Consider the following 13,828-nt stretch of genomic DNA (forward strand, 5'->3'; position numbering starts at 1 on the left):
GCGGCTTACAAACTCCTTTCCCTTCCCCTCCCCACAACAGACACCCTGTGAGGTGGGTGGGGCTGAGAGAGCTCTGACACAAACTGCTCTTTCAGGAACAGCTGTGCCAGAGCTTGTGATTGACCCAAGGCCACATCAGCAGGTGCAAGTGGAGGAGTGGGGAATCAAACCCGGTTCTCCCAGATTAGAGTCCGCACACTTAACCACTACACCAAACTGGCCAAATCAGTTGCCCAAAGGACCAACAGGGCATCGAGGCCAAGGCCTGTCCCTGAAATTGCACCCTAGAAGTGGTACTCAATAGGTTACTGTTAACATAATAGTTTCCCTTTAGTCACCTCAGTTATCCTCCGTAAACCCTAATTTCCTTTTAAAGCCATTGATGCTCGCGGCTATCTCTATGCCCACTGATGCTGAACTCCACGGGCAACAAGGAATAGGGTTGACACCTTTTTGTTTAGTAGTTACCTGATGGGTAGAAATAAAATCCTTTCCCTGGCAATGGAGTGGCCCCAAGGAGAACACAACTTTATGACATGGTGAAAAAAAGAAAGGAGGTGGCAACTCTAGCAGAAGAGTAGCGTTATCATGTCAGTGAGCTTGGCGCCTCATAAGTAATCAGAAACTGTCTCCCCTGGCAGGGATCAAGTATGTCAGTATCCCCTGGCTAGAAACAGCATCACCTCTGTGCCACACAACCTTCAGGCAACCAAGCTGATAAAAGCATTGTCTCCCTCCCAATAGCCCTCACTCCTCCTATTAGTGGTCCTCATACCTGAAGCTGGCACTTGAGATCTTGGTAGCAATAATCTAGTGTGAACGTGATGACATGCAGCTCCTCTGTAACAGGTAATGTTCCCTGCAATGAAGGAGAGGGGGGGGGGTCACACCCAACTGACACTGCCCGCTAACTCAGGGCATGGTTTGAAGGCACCCCATGCAGCAACCTTCCTGAAGCTATCTTACCAGCACCTCGACGGAAGACCCCTTGATGTACCCCCCCTTGTAGGTTTCAGAGACAGAAGGCAGGATAAAAATGTAATTAAAATACAGTTGTGATTATATGCAACAAGAGTTGGACTTACAAGGACTTACAGAGGATAGGAAATCAAATCCCCCACACCCCTGGTTCTTCCCATGTTGAGTATGAATGTTTTCCCCCCTTCCATCTTGAGTGTCTACCCAATCATTTGTTTTCCTTCTCCTCGTTGGCCAGTTCCTCCCCCTGCCGCCAATCACTACTTTTTATGTTTTAACATGTTCACATGTCAGTTGGGGTTTCTTTCTGACATCTGCAGAAGTGCAAATATTGCTAGCTATACAGCAGCAGGTGTGTGTGTGTGTGGGGGTGCTAACTCCCTTTTACATGTTTGTGCAAAGCTGGGGTTTACCTCAGGTTTGCAAAAAGATACACCACATTTGCACATTGAGGGCCAGCCATGGGAATTAGATGTACGATGCTCTTAATCTGCAAGCTACTTTCCTGATAATACAGGATAGGATAGAAATGATACTAGCTACATGACATAATAACGGGAAGTGGGAAAGCCCTGTAATATGCCATGCTCAAAAATCCCATAGTTGTTACTATGCTTTGAAGTCTGCCGATCAGCGAGGCAGGGGTATCCCTGTAGCCCCCTTACCCTTTGGGCCTTTCAGCCCCCCCCCCCGCCCCCAATATACCAGTGTACTGAAAGGACTGACATACTACATACAGGAGTAGTATTCTAAGTTTTCCAAAACAAGCACAGGACACAACCCTTCACTTTACCCCAGTACTGGTCCATACCCCCTGTATTCACTCAACACACAGAAAAAACGGCTAGGGGCTCACTGCTTCCCTAGTAGGCAAACCTACCTCACTGGCACCTTTACCACCTTTGCCTTTACCTGAGCCAGAAGATTTTTGCTCTTTCAGCATCTGCCAAGAGAACAGAAGAGGAATCACAGAGAGTTGGAAGCAACAAAAGACCACGGGATCCAGTTCCTTACCATCAGGAAAAGCTATTCTCGTGCTTCTCAGTTTATATAATCCAGACCACAAGTGACCCACATGACCAGAGCAATATGAATAAGAGGCACCTCTATCAAGGTGGAAGTTTACAAGGCCCAAGCAAGGGAGCTGGATTATGACTGAGGACTCTATGAACAAGAGACATGTACCAAACTGTTGCAAAGGAAACTGGACAGGAGTCAAGACCCTTCCACCAAGATCTCCCTCTCCTCCAACCCAATTCTTTTTTCATATGGCAAAAGTCAGCAAGAGAAAAAAACATAAGGGCTTCATCTAGCACTAACGGTGTCACAGGTACACAGCTCATAGACAGCATTCAAACTCCAAGGAGAAAGTGGATCACACTGAGTGCCGTAGCCATCAGAGAAAGGGGAATGCTGTAGAGGCATGGACTCTTCCAAGGTGCCCCCCTATTGCACCCAACGTCTAGCCCTTAGGCTGGTATAAAAAATTAAGCTTTTATAAGTGAAGGACATAAGAAATCCATGCAAATGTAGAAGAACATCTCTTGCCTTTCAAGGTCCTGCCAAGAACTGCAACAATATGGGGTGATTTACAAGCATTCAGCACTTCCTTTTTAAATCTTCCTTCCTAACTTGATTTGGAACATTGACTTTCAATGTATTAGGCATGTACTTCAGTTTTTGCTGCTGGCCTTCTTCGTGTATCTTAAGAGGCTACTGCAAAACTCTGCCTAGAGTTCAGTCCTCAGTCTCCATCTCTCTCTGGATAGGCAACTGCAGAGTCTCATAATGCACAGGACAAGCTCTCTTACCCCCAACTCCTCTCTCTCTCTCATCTTCAAAAGCATTCCTTTCCCTTTTCTTGTGAACTAAAGGATGGAAAACTTTTTCCATAGTTTGATTAAAAATTGGTGGTAGCACCAGAGGCCTGGAGAAAAAAATTCTTTGGGGTCAAAGTTTGAGCTGCGGTCATTCCAAAGCTAGGGCATGGTAAAGTTCCAGTTTTCAGGCCCTCTTCTATAACCTAAGTAGAGTTTCCCACGCACCCTCCAGTACACCCACACCTTTCCCAGACCTCTCACCGGACCCTTACAATGTGACTGAAGTCACAGACGAGGCCCTCCACCTGGGGCCTGTCCTTCACCATGGTTTTGGTGTTTGATGGCAAGATGTTGAATCTTCGAAACCTTCAAGTGGGAAAAAGAAAGAGTGTTATATAACTACTTTGGATTGTGATTGTTTTTTTTTTAACATTTTTTCCTGATGCCCTTCATACACTGTTATGCAGTGCTTTTATTGCTGATATGAAGGGGTTTTGTGTTTAGTTTTATTGCTGGCTCTGCCAAGTTTGAAGTGGGTTGATCATTTCTATCATTTTAAGCAGCTGCTAAATGTTTTGTGATGTGTGGCTTATAATTCTGCATTTTAACGTTCTAATTTTGATACACTTCCTTGGGTAGCTTATTTTGGTAGAAGGGCAGGTTACAAACACAGTAAAATAAATATAAGTAAATCAACCACAGAAGTAGTCCATCAACTCCCAGTGCCAAGAACTCAAAATGTTCCAATTGAGAAATGTTATGTATGCATCTATCTATACATTTTGAAAATATTACCTAAGCAGCAGGGTGGGTAGCCCCATCATTGGATACAGAGCTCTTCAAATCACACTGTTACACTCCTAATAGTGAAGGGTGGCCCTCTTGCGTGCAGAATCCCCTGGATTACATCTTATATTGCCACAATGGAGATATGTAATTTAAAAAAAAAACCCAACTGGGATGATGAGGAAGAAACAAAGATGACTGATTGGGTGCACTGAGGAGGGCAAAGGGAGCGGGGTGACTGGAGCAGCTGTAAGGCGACTGGGCCGTTGGGTGGGGGTGGCAAGGGAAGGACGCACAGAGGCAAAACAAAGTAGGGACTGGTGTGGGGGGGAATGGGAGATTCCCCCCTCCCCCGTGAGTTCTCATGAGTCACAGCAAAATCCATGAACACTGGGAGGGAAACATCTGATGCCTCCTAGAAGCAAACAACCAGATTCCCTGCAAAATTCAACGTCATGTGATCCAACCACGAATAAGTGAAATCACAAGCCACAAATGGCAAAGATTTCCTTTAGCTTGTGATACAATTAGTCCTGTCCTGGACAACCAGCTTCCGATATCCACACTCTCATCAGTCTGCTACACTGGAAGGGCCCTGGATCCCACGCCATGCCTGTGCCAGATTAGAAAATGATGAGTCTTCCTTCACCTTGCTGCCTCCTCTCGGCTGTCACTTACCCTACCAAATCAGCAGAATCCCTGCAAGAAATTAAAAAGAGAAAAGGATCAGTGGATGCTCTAGCCTCCCCCCAGTTGTGCTGCTACAGTCTCCAGCCCCTGTACTTATAGGAGGGATGGGGCAATCGGAGCCAATAGGTTCAACTAGAAAACATACCTGTCAATCTCCATCTTCACCTCCATCTTGTGGTCTTGATCCATCAGCTTGACCAGGAGCCTAAAAAGAAGCACAGTAAGACACAATCTATTTGAACAACACACAAAGGTGCCTTGTCAGGCTATTGGTCTGTCCGGGTCAGTATTGTCTAATCTGACCAGCAGAAGCTCTCTAGGGTCTCAGCTAGAGGTCCTTTACATCACTTACTTCCAAATCCCCTGGAGATATTTGAATCCTAAACAGTGAAAGCAGAGCTGTGCTAGAGGAAGGCAACTTACACACCCCTCACACTGCAGCATTCTGTGCCCCCCACCCAATTGCGGTCCTGCAGGTCAGTGGACCAGAAGGAACAGCATAAAGAATAAATCCCTCTGTCCCATTACTCTACTGACCTACTCTGCTGATGGAAAAAAACGGTTCCATTGGAGCAGCTACTGTTGCAGGGATGGAACAGCACCTTAGGCCCCAAGCTCAAAAATTGAACCTGCAGCCCTTTGCATGTAAAGCAGATGCTCTACCACTGAGCCACAGCCCCTTCACAAGAACAGCAGCGCGTGCACGCGTGTGTGTATGTCTAACAGCCAGATTTGAGTCCAGTAGCACCTTAGATACTGTGGCATGCTACCTGGCAATGGCCGGCCTGGCGGGGCAGGATATGCCTCTGGGACGAGCAGCAAGACTCACCTGGGCAAAGCAGGGTGGGACCAGGGGCAGGAGAGGGCAGCCATGTTAGCATAAACAACCGGGCAACTTTGGCGGTCTGCCACAGTGAGGCTCAGAAAGCAAAGAGCCTGGGCAAAGGAGCAATGGCTATCTGGGCCCAGGTGGTTTAACTCAGGGTGAGGCTATGGAGAAGAGGAGCTGGCTAAGGTACAGGAAACAGAAAAGAGGGCGGAGCTTAGCACAAGAACCAGGTGGGGAGCTGGGGCTATGAATACTCAGGAAGAAGAAAGGGCTGGGGATTGGCTGGAGAAGGCAAAAAGGGAGCAGAAAGGGAAGCCAAATCAGCCAGGAGGAAAAGGGAAAGAAGAAAAAGAAGCAACCAGAGAGGGAGAAGAGTTGTCTCAGGGAGGTTTTCAGGCAAAGAAGCAGGCCGCAGTATTGTGGCTCTTCTCCTTTGTAATTTCTCCTTATTAATAAAAGCGATTTGGGGTGGCAAAGTTCTATTCACGCCAAAATCAGTTGGCCGCCTGAACTGCCATTCCAAAGGCGCTGCTTGCATTGGCTGGCTGCGTTGCGGGGTTCCGCCCACACAAGCCCCGGCCACCAGCTTACCCTCAGCATGCATGGAGCTGCCGGACGGAATGCACGATCTGGTGGCTGGACACTTGGTCGAGCCCCTTCCTCTCACCCCCGTGCCAGTTGTTGTCACCCCTGGCTGACTTGGCGGCCAGCCTGTGAGCGGACGGGGGCTGGCGCACTGCACTGCTGGGACAAAAAGCTCTCAAGGCGGCCCGGAGGTCGCTGGACGCAGCAGGCCCAGCGGTATGGGGAGGGTGGAGAGAGGGGGGGATGGGCCTCGCTTTCCTCTGACATGATAGGCACCCTGGCCCCTTCACCGCCCACGAGGCCGTCAGCCCGAGCCCACTCCTGCTGCTGTTGGCGCAGCCATCAAGGGGCACTGAGGCCCGAGCCACGATGGCAACCAGGCTGCGAGCGGGTGGGGGCTAGTGCACTGCCCAGCCGAAGACCAGTTAAGCTGGCCCGGAGGCCGCCACATGCTGCACAGCCCTGGGATCTGGGGAGGGGGGGGAAAGCGGGCGGAAGGGCCTCACTTTGATTCGACATGACGGGCGACCCAGCCCCTTCACCAGCCGCGGGTTCGTTGGGATGAGCCCTGGCCTGCGGCCATCGCAGCCATACTAGCCCGCTGAGGCATGCTGGCAGACAGCCTGCGTGTGGAAGGGGGCTGGCACGCTGTTGGGGAGCACGGCTATCAAGGCAGCCCGGAGGCCCCCAGCTGCGGCCACCCAGGAAGCCAGTCGCTGCCCACTGACCCCAGAGTCTGTGGGACGGGCCCCCGTCTTTCTAGCGCTTGTTGTCCTCTCCCTACAACGGGCTTCCCTCCTAGTATATTATAATCCTGAGGTGGGTGAAGGTAACCACTATTACATCACTAATGGCTCCTAGCTGCATTTTCTGACCAAGTGAGAAAGGTACATAATTGAGCTATTACTATAAGAAAGTGTACCTGATTATGGCAGGAAACTATCAAGAATGAGGCCTCTGAGTAATGTTGATCACAGACAATAATCAACAAAAAACTTCATCTTGTTCAATTTATAAGAAACGATTGTTGCATTGTAATGTCAAGAGCCATTCTGTAATATCATTCGTTTGACCAATGAGGAAGGCCAATGGGACAAAACACATATGGTCATGGTCAATAATGGCCATTTTTGGTTGTCACTGTACAATTTGATTCTTAATTGAGGCTATCACCAGGGCCAATATCTGTTTTTTAATTCACTTTGTAATAAATATATGTATATTTTTGTGTATCCCACCTGATATAGTAAGGAAACAGATCAACAAAGCCAGAATGATACCAAGGGATAACCTACTACAACATAGGCCCAAATGCAAACAAAATAACAGAACACCACTGCTGGTCACACAGCTCTCAGCTCAATCGGTTCAATAGACATTAATGACCTACAGCCTATGCGGGACAATGATACTCCTCTCTCACAGGCATTGGAAGGCAAACCTTTCTTGCCCACAGACAGCCTTCTAACCTCAAACAACTTCTCACTAACAACAGTGCACTTCCTAAAATGGGCACAGACTTTGGAACCTGCAATAAACCAAGATGCCAACTCTGTCCCCACATTCACTCTGACAACACAATCACTGCAATTAACAACACCAGCCATACCATCTCAGGTTCATTCACTCGTTCATCTTCCAATGTTATATATGCCATCAAATATCAGTAGTGCCTTTCCACTCTCTACATTGGACAACATGTCAGTCCCTATGCAAAAGAATGGATATAAATGTGACATTAAAAATTACAACATTCAAAAAACAGTGGGAGAACATTTTAATCTTCCAGGACACTCCATTGCTGACCTAAGAGTGGCAGTCCTCAAACAAAGAAACTTCACTGGGAAATTACAACACAAGATTGCTGAACTTGAGTTCATTCACAAATTCAGAACTTGAGTTCATTCACAAATGGCACTCCAGGGCCAAGTAGGGACATGAGATTGTTATCTCACTACAGATGCTAATTTTTCGCCCGTAAGCATTTCTCCTCAGCTCTAATCAAGCTGACTACAGTGTGCATTGTCCCTTTGCATCCTGAATCCCTTTGTAACATGTCTCCCACCTTCTGACTGGGATATAAGGACTCCGGTATCTCCATTCCAACTTGTATCAGTCAAAGGGAGCTTTTACTCTCAAAGGGAGCATTTACTCTCAAAATCTTGTTGGTCTCTAAGATGCCACATAACTCAAATCTAGCTGTTCTACTGCTGACCAACATGGCTACCCTCTGTTTGTATGTCTGTATGTGTGTATATACACACACACACATATATGAAACACCCCCCCCCCAATTTCTACTACCCCTTATTCATTGGAGTGTCAAAATTATGGTGTATTTCTTGACCAACCAGAAAGCTGAAATTTGGTACAAAGAGTCCAAGACTGTCTTCCCCTCTCCCCCGCCTTTCACATTTGTAGTCTGTAGTGAGAGAATCACTTCCATCTGTTATGATCCCAGCGAGGTGCAGACTATGAAAATCTATTATACTTTCATTCCACTCTTCCTCCAACAAACTAAAGCTGACATGCATGGCTCTCCATTTTAGCCTCACTGCAACCCTATGAAGCAGGTTGGGCTGTAAGACAATGACTGGCCCAAGGTCACCCTGTGAGATTCATGGCAGGTCAGGGATCTGAACTTGGGTCTCCACGGTTCTTGCCCGACATTTGGCTGCACACGGTTAGCCCTGCCCACATGGTCATGTGATTCACACAAACAGAACTGCATCATGCACAAGCAATTCCCATGGTTGGCTACATATATGAAGGGGAACTGATCAGTCTACCAATCCTTACTTAGTTCACAAAGAACACATAATTGAGGAAGATGAGTTTTTCAATAGCAGTGAGGAATCTATGCTTTTAGAATACAAGCTGTATTTGCTAGTTAACAAAGACTAATTCACAAAACGTCAAGATAGGAAATAAACAGGCAGCTCTGTTTCTTTTGACCACCTTAACTCCATCCATCCATCCATCCATCCATCCATCCATCCATCCATCCATCCACACACATCTTCCAAGGAACACTCTAGTGCCGGGATGTCTTAAAAGGTTATTCACCACTTTTTTTCAGAACAAGGCACCTTCTCGAAACTGGTCATAGTTGTGCAATATGAAGCCCAACAGAAAACACATACTAAAGGAAGGGTTACACACCATGTTCACATCTTATGTCCAGTCAATGAATGGCTTCTCGTGCTCAGCTACTTCTACCTCTATAGAACAGTATCATAATTGAGCGGGTGACACCAGAGTTCTACCTCCACTGACTAACCTGCAAGATCTCATTCACAACAGCACTCAGTGATACAGTCCATAAGGGAACATTGTGGGGTTGCTATTCAAAATGGCAGCCCTGAGACCACTCCCCTCCCCCACCCAGACCAGAAGCAACTGCTTCTTGTGAGAATGTGGAAATGCTCAGCATGATAATGCCAGGGCACAAGTCATATTACACATTAAAGGCAGGGGGAGAAAACCCTCACAATGGAACTGTCATGTTTCTTACATAGGTGGGCCATTATCCAAGAACCAAAACGGTGAAGTGTTAAGAACATTGGACTTAGACTGGGAAGACCCAGCCAAGAAGCTCACTAGCCCAGCCCTCCTCTCAGCCTAAAATACCTTATAGGATTGTTGTGAGGTTAAAAAGGCAGCTCTGTGGATCAAAACTGGATTAAAAATCCTTGTGTGCAAGGAAGGAATAAAATCAAACATGCAGTTCTATTATGATTGTCGAATGTTTGTGAGTGAAGCAGGCTGAAACTAGATGCAATGAAGTATGGCAGGAGGCCCAGTTCAGCTTGGGATTGTGGTGCAGTGGGCAGAGGGGATTTTGACCCCTCCCACTATGTTCCTGAGCTGAAATGGCCCCTGGTGGGGTGTTATTTGCCACACTGTGGAGCTGTTCCAGGCCCCACTTGTATAAAATCCTCATGTTTGGTTTCAGCCTGATTCACGTTTATTCCCAATCATGGTCACAAAAACAATTCTCCAGAAAAATATTTCATTGACATCTTTAATACTTGAATCTCCCTCTCCCCTCATTTCAAGATGTTTTGTTGACAACTTTCTCATTTTAAAATCTGTTGTCTCTTGGGACTGTTTTTGAAGAAGCTGAATGCAATCAGGGGAAAAGAGAGGGGATACTTCTCTTACCTGACTTGGACAGAGAACTTGTTGTTGGTCTTCAGCAACAGTGGCCGGCGACTGGGAAAGGGCATTTTAGGCTGAATTTCCACCACAAAAGCGCTGGGGACAGAAAGGTGTCAGTGGTTACCATGGTAAGTCTGCACTTTTCTCCTCCACCAAACAGATGGCTTGCCTGGCCTTAGTACCTTTTTAAAAGACAGAAAATTTGCTCTTGCAGCCGCTCTCTTAAGTGATGCACCTGTAGTGGCAGGGGGTCTCCTTCATAGGTCATCTTTTGATGCAGCTCATCCAGGGTCTGTAGCAGCCAGAGTAAATGGAACAGGTCTTCAGCGCTTCCAGTGTACCTGATGATACACAAAATAGCTCAAAGGATAGCAGGGACACCAAAAGGGGGGCAAGGGCCTGACACAAGCAATGTACCAAGCCCAGAAGATCCATTCATCAAACCTGATTGAGAAATAAGGTCACAAGAACAGTAATAATTTTGGAGGCTGTCTTGACTACAATAGGCATTCCCCTTTGTAGTGACCACACAAAGCTGACTTGCATCAAGCTAGACCACAGTTCCACAATTTTTTTCTAAATTAAAACTGAGGGGTGCACTTTACTCTCACACCCACAGGTGTGGCTTTCTCCAGCATGCCGTAATTAAGAATTATGTATAAGTGAACTACAAAGTATGTGGCTGCAGGGTATTCACGCTAATGATACAATTTAATGATATGAATAACTTATTGTAAGGTAACAAACATACAAGTATCTCACCCCATTGGGGAGGGAACCTCAAAATAGTATCAGTCCCAATTCACAATACTATTGACAGCTAAAGATGAGCAAGGTAGTAACAATTCTTATTCACAACTCCTTTTTTAGCAGAGGTAACAACTGCAGTTCATAACTTTTGTCAGTTGCATGCATCAATGTATTTGCAACAATGAGAGTCATACTGGATATATACCTTAAAATCTTTATTTCCAAAAGGCTTAAATGAAAAATATGTTTTGAGTTCATATATCTGGTGTCATCGCAGAATGATCTACTGTACCTTTAAGAGATTTCTGTTCTATGTTAAACAAATTCAACAAACAAGCGAATAAATAAATAATAAAAATGTGAGGCTTGCAGCTGTTTCTTGTTAATTTCCTCCAAACTGTTTTCAATACTTTAAATGATTATATAACTGCTTTATGTATGTGAGCATTTTACACCTACTAAATTGAAACTTGACAATGCGTTGAAGCACTTTAATTGGTATTGTAAGGTTAGTATTTTTAGTCATTCCTGTGATCATATTTTGTAAATGTCATAATGTTGAACTGTCAGTTGGTAGAGTATTTTGTCTACAGATAAAAAGATCTCTGATGAAGAAACAGGAACAAAGCCGGCAATCCATCTCTCATCTTATCTGAAAACGGAGTTGTGAATTGGGAGTGTCACCACCTTATCTGAAACAAAAGTTATGAACTGCAATTGTTATCTCAGCTAAAAAAGGAGTTGTGAATAAGAACTGTTACTACTTTGCTTATCTTTAGCTGTATATAGTATTGTGAATTGGGACTGATACTATTTTAAGGTTCTCTCCCCATTGGGATGAGATATTTGTATGTTTGTTACCTTACAATAAGTTATTCATATCATTAAATTGTATCATTAGCGTGAATACCCTGCAGCCACATACTTTGTAGTTCACTTATACATAATTCTTAATTACGGCATGCTGGAGAAAGCCACACCTGTTTATAGTGGAACACTTGAGTCAAATCAAGGACTGCCCTCTCAAGAGTGATAAGGAACTGACTGTTCGTTGGATCTGTTTGGGGTGGGGCAGGAATGATGCCTACCACTTCTCTAGTTGTCGTAAACTGGTATCACAAACATCCCCAATACACGCCCGCCGTTGGCGATCTTGCCACATAGATAGTTCCAACAGCAACAGGTCCCTCAGAGTGTCCGAGCGGCCCAGCAGTGCCTGGATTCCGGCCAGCACATCCTGAAAAAAAGAGACCATTCACAGATGAGACCGGATCCCCTTATGCTAAGGACAAGGAGCAGCGAGCAAGAACATCACTGGAGTGGCTTCAGTGGTGTCCATTTTAGTGAGGTACTTAAGGAGGACACATACATTTTTGAGTAAAGGATCCCAAGAAGGTTTTTGGCAACCTCACAACTGGTTTTCTCTGTAGCAAAGGGTAAGGTTTACCTTGCGACAACGGTCCAAATGATTTATCATGCCTTGCAGCTCTTTCCATTTGTCCCTGATATTAGGATCAGAAGGTGTCGATCTTTCTGCTAAAAACAAAAAAACCCCAAAATCCTGCATTTAAAAGGAAATCTATACCCTCACTCCAAGGACCCAGCAGAAGCTCCCCACTATTTATTAAGGGCAATTCCACATGTCTCTACAACTAGAAAAGGGAATGAGGAAAACAGAATGCCTCTCATTAGGAGATGCTTCCTGGAGTGCTCTGAGCTTCTGCTGGTATTTTGGGGCAATGGTATTGCTTTTCACTACCACAGATCATGCTAGCCTGTGCAAACTAACAGTGATTAGACATACAACCATTTTCTTCCCAAATTTTCAAACATGTGGACTGTGACTGTCTGGTGCTCTGAAAAACACCTGCAGCAGCATTTCCCAGTAAGTTAAAAAATACCTGTTCTTACTGCTCAGCTGAACCTATCTTTGAAGCCATTCCATCCTGGGACTAATTGCTCACCACAGTTACAGGCATGGCACCTGCCTTTGTACATGAGGATCATCCCCGAAACCAGTCACCAAACAAAGCATCAGCTCTTCTCTTAAACCAGTCTTAGGTTTAAGAGAAGGGCTGATGCTTTGTTTGGTGACTGGTTTCGGGGATGTCCTTTTTCTCCTCTAATGCCAGTGTTGGATTAGGGCCTCAGTCCTCATGTGCAAAGGCACATATCTCTTTTGCCACCAGTTTCCAAAGCCATGAGGGAAGAAGTAGAACACAGTAAGCTGGGAGAGGAGTCTGGGTGCCAACACTGGGCTACATAATCTGTAACATGGCCATGAAATAACAGCCTCTAAACTCAGCAATTCTAGATATTTATAAATACTAAAAATTCTAAAGGAGGAATTTGTACAATTTATTTTGCAAATGGAATGTCTTTGGAAGACGTTGATGTTAACAAAACCCAAGTTTGGGGAAACAGTGACATTACAGCAATTCCTCAGCACTTTGAGGCACATGTGCAGGAAATCAGACAACTAGGAAGAATTAGTAAGAACTGGGGACTTTGCAAAGAGATATAAGGGAAACAGTTAAGAGCATATTATCTGAACCCATCAGAAACATTTCAAGAGAAGGGTCCACTCCCTCCTCCAGCCATATTGATGCTTCTGTCTGTCTCCCACCCTACCCCACCCCACCCCACCACATCCCCATCCTCACCCAGTCTCTTGAATGCAGTAAACCGGAAGTTAAAGATCCCCTGCAAATCCTCAAGTTGCTCTATGGAATTTTTTAGACCCTGTGGAGCAGACCAGAGAACATACTCAGTCAAGGAGAATGAATGTAGATTCCTGTACACTTCCCCACCCCCCACGGCAGAGTTAAGCTGAACCCAAGCCTCTAATTCTGTCACATTTTTCCTTTCTGCCACCAAGAACCCCTACTCAGCCTACCTGTACCCTGGACCCTATTTTTTTGCTTCCTGCTGCCCACTTTTTTTAAAAAAAATTTATTGACTTACATATATTTAGACAAATAACATGGAACATAAAATACAACACAACAAAAACATAAAACATAACACATTAAAACAGATCCTTTCTTCTCTCCCTCTTTAAGCATATCTGAATAGAAAATTATTTGCAAACCTTTGCTCTGCTTAAGTATTCATTTCAATCCATTTATACACATTTGACCACATTTTTTGAAAAACTGAATTCATATTCCCGTGGATTTTTTTTCAATCACTTCAATCACTTTATTAATAAAATCCCATCTATCTGGTA

The 13,828-nt window shown here is 45.2% G+C and overlaps 1 protein-coding gene across 1 annotated transcript in view; it reads right to left on the reverse strand.

Annotated features, from left to right (window-relative positions):
* STAT2 (signal transducer and activator of transcription 2) overlaps nt 1-13,828 on the reverse strand; it is a 54,512-nt gene that overhangs the window by 22,608 nt on the left and 18,076 nt on the right. The window contains exons 6-15 of the mRNA XM_015429701.1: nt 13,263-13,341; nt 12,047-12,135; nt 11,688-11,836; nt 10,032-10,190; nt 9,853-9,945; nt 4,420-4,479; nt 4,263-4,283; nt 3,071-3,164; nt 1,859-1,921; nt 776-859 (exon numbers count right to left, since the gene is read on the reverse strand). Coding sequence (XP_015285187.1) covers nt 776-859; nt 1,859-1,921; nt 3,071-3,164; nt 4,263-4,283; nt 4,420-4,479; nt 9,853-9,945; nt 10,032-10,190; nt 11,688-11,836; nt 12,047-12,135; nt 13,263-13,341 — 891 coding nt within the window. The remainder of the gene's footprint in view (nt 1-775; nt 860-1,858; nt 1,922-3,070; nt 3,165-4,262; nt 4,284-4,419; nt 4,480-9,852; nt 9,946-10,031; nt 10,191-11,687; nt 11,837-12,046; nt 12,136-13,262; nt 13,342-13,828) is intronic.

This window comes from Gekko japonicus, unplaced genomic scaffold, assembly GCF_001447785.1.
Source record: "Gekko japonicus isolate JY-2015 unplaced genomic scaffold, Gekko_japonicus_V1.1 scaffold947, whole genome shotgun sequence".
Taxonomy (NCBI): domain Eukaryota; kingdom Metazoa; phylum Chordata; class Lepidosauria; order Squamata; family Gekkonidae; genus Gekko; species Gekko japonicus.